The sequence below is a fragment of the Amblyomma mixtum genome, chromosome 2 (genome assembly GCF_055824585.1).
Source record: "Amblyomma mixtum isolate Tamu chromosome 2, ASM5582458v1, whole genome shotgun sequence".
NCBI lineage: Eukaryota > Metazoa > Arthropoda > Arachnida > Ixodida > Ixodidae > Amblyomma > Amblyomma mixtum.
In genome coordinates this window covers 152,094,121-152,102,091 of record NC_143013.1, presented here as the reverse complement: position 1 = coordinate 152,102,091, position 7,971 = coordinate 152,094,121, and the positions used below count along the sequence as shown (strand labels likewise).

At 45.3% G+C, this 7,971-nt stretch overlaps 1 protein-coding gene across 1 annotated transcript; it reads right to left on the bottom strand.

The window, feature by feature from the left end:
* Positions 1–4,751: 4,751 nt before the first annotated feature.
* Positions 4,752–6,592, bottom strand: LOC149361289 (uncharacterized). Its single transcript, XM_089572649.1, has 3 exons — positions 6,332–6,592; positions 6,166–6,254; positions 4,752–5,003 (listed from the first exon to the last, which is right to left on the bottom strand). The coding sequence occupies exons 1-3, from the start codon at positions 6,513–6,515 to the stop codon at positions 4,752–4,754; spliced, it is 525 nt and encodes a 174-aa protein (XP_089428775.1). The 5' UTR covers positions 6,516–6,592.
* Positions 6,593–7,971: the final 1,379 nt, after the last annotated feature.

Genomic DNA, 7,971 nt, shown 5'->3' with positions numbered 1-7,971 from the left:
ACTATGTCTTGAAGGATGGCGCTTGGTTTTGAACCTACATGATCGTTTAGCACAATTAGGTAGTCATCCACATATCTGAATACCCTACGAACGTGAGAGGTCAATAAAAGCCGGTCACGAACACGTTTGTCAACACACGATAAATAAATGTCACTCAATATAGGCGCAAGGGACGACCCAATACAGCTCCTTGCCATGACCAGGAAGGTCGCAAAAAGAGCTGGAGACAAGGATGAAGAACGAGCGACTTCGGATGCCTTGGATTGCCTGATGCACCATGTGAGTCGCAGTCGGACTTTCTATCCTCCCTTTAAGAAGATCAAGGATACCTGAGGGAAAACAACCTTGAGATACTTCAAAGCGACAGGGAAGGTGGCTTTATTGTCCTTCCCGAGAAGCTTTTAAAACAGAAAGCAGCTGAAGCTCTACAAAAGCACTTCGTCGCAGTAAAGTTCAATCCCGCCAAGGCTAAGAACACTGCAGTAAAGCTGTTAACTGACATGAAATTGGATCCTCTCAAGAAACTGGTGAAGGATGCTGACAGGAGAGTTCCTGGATGTTTTCTTCACGGGCAAATCTCACAAGCCTGAGTGCCCCCTACGCACGATTGTTTCAGAGAAAGGGTCCTGGCAGCCGTTTTCTTCAGCGACACTAGAAGTCCCTTCCGCTAGACGACCCGTTTCTTATCGGCAGCTCCAATGAGGTTGTTCAAGAACTTAGGAATGGGTTGCCTGGAGCACAGTCTGCTTTTTTGATTGATGTTACTGACCTGTATTATTCCATACCGCATACCGAAATGTTAATTTCTATCAAAGAGAAGATCGCATGCATAGGCGAACTGTCATTTCAGGACGAGACAGGTATTAGCTGTGATGATTTCTTAACACTTTAAGAATTTTACCGTTCATCAACTGCATTTTTTTCAACTATCAGTTTTATATTCAGTGTGATGGCGTTTGTATTGGGTCGTCCCTTGCGCCTATATTGAGTGACATTTATTTATCGTGTGTTGACAAACGTGTTAGTGACCGGCTTTTATTGACCTCTAACGTTCTTAGGGTATTCAGATATGTGGATGACTACCTAATTGTGCTAAACGATCATGTAGGTTCAAAACCAAGCGCCATCCTTCAAGACATAGTCACCATTTTCATCAATGAATCAAAAGGGCTCCTTTTCACACATGAAGTTCCCCACGACAATAGCCTACAGTTTCCTGATTTGAGACTTGAATTTAAGCAGGACAGCCATGTTTGTTGGTCCTACAACCCGAGATCGTGCAAAGAGCTACTGCCTTTTAGTAGTGCACATTCCAAGCTAATCAAGCGGGGAATCGTTGCGACATGCCTGAATGCAGCATTGGAAAAATCTTGTGAGCATGAGATGGCACAGAGCTTTGATGTGCAAACTGAACGCATTCATCAAGCCGGGTATCCAGAACACCTCATCACTAGTATTAGTGTGGACCTAATCAAGAAGTGCAAGCGGACGTTGAAGGGTGAACAGTGTCAAAAAAACAAGGATAGCGAAAAACAATCGACAGTGGTGGTTCCCTATATTCATCGGCTTTCGCACAACTTGAAGAAAGTGGCCAGCAGGTATAGGATCAATGTGGTGCTTTCTGCTCCCTGCAAGCTGTCGCGCGTTTGCATCTTGAACAAAGTAACAATGGTTAGGCAGTGCAAAAAGAAACACCAAATCCGCGCCACTGAATGCTTGGCTGATGTTTTGCACGTTGTGCCTCTAAGCTGCGGTAAGAAATATATCGGCCAGCACAAGATTGGTGTAAAAAATGGCTATGGCAGCCACATGGCCACTCACTGTAAAAGCTGCAAATGCCGTCCCGGTTTTGTAAACACTAGATTCATTGCAAGGTCTAAAAATAGATTAGAGCGTGAACTAATCGAAGCATATAACATCAAACAAAGGGGCCATATCTGCATAAGCAAGCCACCTGTGTCGCTGTCAGATGAAGAGATTAGTTTTCTTAGTGGGTCTTTGTCACTGTTATAATCATTCCTTTGGTGCTTTTGGCCGGTGTGTCTTTGTTATCACCCCTTGTATCTGGTTTGCCTTTATCTTTTTGCATGCCGTGTGGTTATTAAGTGGTTTTTTCCGTGAATAAACTCAGTTGGAAGTTGGCGCCAGTCCTGTCTTGTTGTGTGTATTGTCTTCGTCTTTTAGCGCCAGAACGCTTTTTATGTAAACATGTCATGCTACAACCAACTAGCTCAAATCAAAGCATTGCTGGAATGTATTTCCCCTGTACCCCACTGCAATATGTTTTCTCTAATATGAAACAGAAATAGGCAATTTCTTGCCATTTTTTTTTCAGTAGAATCAGCCAAAAATCCCACTACACTCCCAACACCTATCTGTGTTTGGTCACCATAGGTCACTAAAGAGACCAATTTCACAAAGCCTACTTTGCATGCACGCGTTTACCAGCGACAGGGCTGTAGACAGGGCAGGGGTGACTAACGACAAAAAAACTCCCGAACGTCTATGTGTTGGTAGAACTGAACGGCTGTCGGCTGGCCCCCCTCTCCCCCCCCCCCCCACCTCCCATCTCCTCTCCGGCCTTTCTCTTCACATTTTTGGGCCACTGCGTTGCGACACCATCAGCTCTAAATGAGCATTTCTGGAGATTAAAATATTAAATATTACGATTTTGGCAATCTCTCTAGGTGTACAGGAGTCACGTCTCTTACTCTACATACAAAGAATAAAGACCTCATGCTTTATCTATGTTTCAGGGCCCCTTTAGAAGCCAGTGCTGGCAGTACAATGCAAAGCAAGGTGCTGATGCATAGTTTGATATTACCAGGTACACGATGCTGCTAAATAAGACACTCGAGCTACATTGTGCCAAAGTGAACAGACACACAAGCTAGCTGTATCCTAGAGCAGCCAAAATAAATACCTTTTGACACTGGCCGAGCTGGTGGCACAGCAAGGGTCTGCAATGTTGTGGAGGGCCCTTGGTGGGTAAGAGTCGGGACAGGAGTGGATGGAGGCGGGGCAACAGCCGGTGGAGGCAGGGCAACAGCGGGTGCAGGGGGGGCAACAGCGGGTGCAGGGGGGGCAACAGCGGGTGGAGGCGTAGCGTCAGCTTGCGGAGTGGTGACATCAGCTGGCGGCCTCACATGAAGTGGCGAGGTGGCACGAAGAGGCACCACAGGAGCCACGGTGTCGAGGGAATGACTGTGCACTAAAAAAATGAGGGTACAGGTATGAAGACATTGTTTCCTGTGAAAGCGAAGACAGCACTAGATCATTAGTGAGTGGCATTTAAATGCACACTGAAAATATCTCATACAGTTATGCACGCACAGTGCCAGAATGGCAAAGAACAAGCCATTACAAGCAGTGCTTCAATGCTCAAGAGTGAAACCCTACATTGGGTCATCATTATCACCAGCCTGTCTACACCCACTGCAAGGCAAAGGCCTCTCCCATGTCTCTCCAATTAACCCTGTCCTTCGCCTTATTCCCTTATTCCCCAGATTTCTTAATCTCATCCGCCCACCTAACTTTCTGCCGCCCCCTGCTATGCTTGCCTCCTCGTGGAATCCACTCTGCTACCCTTAAGGACCAGCGGTTATCTTGCCTGCACATTACATGCTCTGCCCAAGCCACCTTCTTCCATAGCTCGCCGCGTTGTCCCTAACTTAAGCTGAACCCTCTTTGTTAGCCTCCACGTTTCTGCCCCGCAGGTGAGTACCGGTAAGATGCAGCTGTTCTATAATTTTCACTTGAGGGATATTGGTAAACTGCCAAAAGAAAAGTATACAACAGACATAACCAGCAAATACAAAACTCTGTTTCAAAAAAATAAAACGTGGTCACAAAATTAAACTGTGATCTAAATCAGAAACACGGGATAGAAATTCCAAGGAAGCGTAATTTTCAATCTACACATAACTAGAAGAGGAATTGAAGGTTAAAGGTTGTCTAGGTACCAAGCATGTATGCTTACATGCAGAGTTGACAGTTTCAGCAGTATCATCCCCTTCGCAGCCCAGCTCGTCCTCTTCCACAGCACAGGGCACATACCCCCGATTTTTCATCTGTGAATGATCTAAAGGAAAAGGCCAAAACTTGCGCACTGGCTCAAGAATATGTGCATCAAGCAAAGGCAGCAGAATTTCCCTTTCTTTTGTCTTGCCTTCATTCACAAAATATTTCCATTATTAAGCACTCATGACAGCAACTAGCCAGCGGTACACAATGATATTATTATGCTGGTCATCCACGGCTGTACCTAAATGAATGGTTACATGGGCACGAATTATCATGAATGGTACTGGGTCATGACTGCCACATCAAGGTAAAATCTGGACAAATGGCCGAAAGAGATGTAACCATGGAACCCTAAAACTAAATGAGATGCACTTCGTGACAAAAAAAGCACTTTCGGCAAGTCATTGCTGCATCAGTCTTGTACAGAAATCTGCTCAGTATTTCACATGACTTCAACTGAAGCAAATGGAATGTTCCCAAATGCTTCTTTTCCTCTTCCCACTTGATGCGTCTACAAGACTTCTTACTGCTGCCACAATTTTTTTGCCCCCAAATCAGCTGTTAGTGAAACCATGTCCAGCACTTCGTTCTAGTGCCCTTCTAAAGCGGTGTTAACATTATCCTAAAAATGCACCAACAAGAATAAGCAAGTATAACTCGACTTCACAAAAGTAGATTAGCTTTGACAACAGCCGGTGCACGGAAGAAGCAGCATACTATATAGTGGTTTACATACCATTCCGAAGAATTTTCGCACAGAGTGCTTTCTGGAGGCTTTCATTGAGCCTCCTCAGCTTTTTCACTTCTTCTTCCTTTTCCCCCATGGCTTTCTTCGACACCTCCAACTCAGCCCTGAGGTCGTCCACCAACGCCTCTAATTGAGCCACCTTCGAGTTGCCTGGTTCTTGAAGCCCCAGCCCCAGCAATTGCTTTTCGGCTTTTTTTTTTGAGACTCCTTTCGCTTGACTCTCTAGTCTTGCCTACAACAAGATAATCAGAATGCAAATCAAGTAACACAATAACAAATGCGAGCTCACCAAGGCCTAATTTCATTGGAAAATTTACGTACAGCATTTCAGCAGGAAACAATGAACCAGTTACAGCAAGATACCACTTCCCCGACTGTCACTTGAACGAAATGAAAGGAACTGTTTACACGGCACTTTTGTGAACTAGTGCAGAAAGTGCAGCCAAATCGAGGAGACCAAACATTCAAATCGCCTTATGTGCTCAATGTGATTGCACCGAAGACAGTGCAAGTCACTGTAGATATTCAAGACAAGCGGTATATCGTGGTATAACCCGCTGACAAATCACTACAAGAACGAAGCCACTATTCATTGTCAGTCCTGCATTTCCTTTGCAAATGATCTTTTTGCATGCCCTAAGAGCAGTTGGACAGTGCGTCACATTCGTCATGCAGTACCAACAAGCCCACAACCAAGCCTTACTGAAAGCATGCAATCCTTGTATGAAACTGTTGACGAAGGCGGGAAACGATACAAATTATCCCGCAATTAGGAGCACATGCTATCTTGAAAGCAACTCTTTTTAAAAAATCTTGCTAAACAACTGACTCGCACTGTGAACTACTGCCATGCCGCGGCGGCTAGAATTTCTTTGGAGGAGAAATTCTAGAGGCCCGTGTACTGTGCGATGTCAGTGCACGTTAAAGAACCCCAGGCGGTCGAAATTTCCGGAGCCCTCCACTACGGCGTCTCTCATAGCCTTAGTCGCTTTGGGACGTTAAACCCCATAAACCAAACCAAACCAGCAATTAAAACATACGTGGACGCAGTGCCAATTTATATTTTTTTACCACGGGTGAACGTGTCTCGCAACTCATGCAGACGTTCACACTGCACTCTGCATGCGATACATAAAGACTCACGCTTTCTGGACATCGTTTGTTTTAGCATAAAATTTGCCACCGTCGTGTTCACTTATGCAACGAGGGTGGAGGGCTTTGGACTGATGTCGAACAAGTGAAGTTATTTAACGTGCACTGACATCGTGCCTTTCACCTCCATTCAAACGCGGCCACCGCGGCCAGGATCGATGCAAGTTGCTAGTAGCAGGGTTTCTGATGGCCAAGCACCACGCCCTACAGAAAATTCGCTTAAAAGCGATTGCTATTCGCACCTTTTTCCTCGGAGGAATGTCTTCTTTATTGGCGCATTTTCGCGCCTCCTTGCGGCGCCCTCTCCAGTGCCGCATTTCTTCTTCCGTATCTGCGGTTTGCAGTGCACATCATCAATTTATGGGTGCTAGAAAACAACTTAAAAACGCGCCTAGAAACAGCGCTTACCTGTCATGAAGACGATTTTTGCTTCGTAGAACCCTCCGCAGGTAGAAGCGTCGCCGTCCCAGTACACTTCGTAGACCTTACTGCGGTCGAAGTCTTCAATGTCGTGCGGAAAAAAATTCCGCACGTCTGTGTGCTGAAGCACATAACACTTCTCCTCTCCAACGTAGCGTACAAGCACGTACATATCGCTGTACTTCTGGGCAAATAAAAACACGTGGAGCAACGGAGAAGCCTCACGCAAGTCGCCGCGACAACACCTCGCTGAAATGAATAGTGCAGCAGGCGCACGTCTCCGCGAGAACCCAGCAGCGGCGGCGCTGCGATCGCCAACGCTTACCAGCACGTCTCGAAAAGAACACTTCAGTTTTTCGACTTTTTTTTTGCTTGAGTACGCATTTTCTCGCCCAAATTAATGTCTGCGCCCTAATTTAAAAAGGTAAAACAAATAGATTTTTGTTTTTTGTTATTACTTTGCTAGCAAACTGTGTCTAGAAGTGAGCGTTTGTAGCGCTGCCGTTTTAGTTTGCGGATGGCTAAGGTAAATGCCGTACTGGGTAGTTTGTTCCCTAGGCAGCACTTCTCTCCACTACTATGTTAGTATGCTAGCCAGTATATTCTAGGCACGCTTCGCTTGTAGTTGTAACAAACGAATTTAAATTTATTAAATTTAAAACGTATATAAAATAAAAACAGTCATTTCAATCTGCCCTCTAGAGAATATATATTGTGTGATTTTGTTCTTTCTCGGCCGTGGGTATGCATTAATCGTAGGCGCTGTTAGCTGGCAGTATACGATATCTGTGGGCCCCGGGACAGACAGGGCATGTGTCGTGTGGACAGCAGAACATTTACCCAAAAATGAAGGCACAAAATTTATTTAAAGCGTAGTCTCATAGCTTGTAATTAGGCGATAGATTTGTTTCCAACCCACACTAGCTTTGTTCGCGAAACTCGGTCGCACTTGGTTCGCCTATATATTCCCCAAAAAAAGGCAGCAAAAGAAGTGGGAAACGTTAGAGACAATAACTAGCTCACGCGATGTACCGGATAAGCTGGCTCAGCATTGCGCCTGCCTTGGGATCAATCGTGAATCAATAGACTGCGCTACGAGCCCACTTAGAAGCAATGCAATGTAGGGAATGCTGCTATGAGGCATAAGGCGAAATGTGCAGGCAGCTAAGCAAAATTACTTTTTGTTCAATTTCGAAACGCATCGAGTGAGATTAATTCGAGCTTGATCATATTCTTTCAGCCCGAGCTAGGCTTCAGAACCTTTCAGAAACGCTAATGGCAAGAGAGAGTGCCTGCAGCTACGTGCCATGCATGCGGAATGAGAGCAGCTGCTTGTCAGAACATATGGGGCATGGGATTTCTTTTTCGCGAGTGCTTCATAAGGTCTTCTCTCAACGGATCCGTTAAATTTGAGTGAAAGGAGCCAAGCAAGTATAGTGCGCGAATGTGTGCTGAAGCGCCTTCCATGCGTACCTGTAGCTTCTGAGCGACCTGTAGATTCTCGGAATTTTTGTATTATATGAGCTAACATGCATCCTTTTCCGTGATTTGTTCTTACAGCTGGTTGAGTGGTTTGGTATTCTGTGCACTGTTTAATAATCTTTTCTTTACCTCTGCTCGTATTGTTA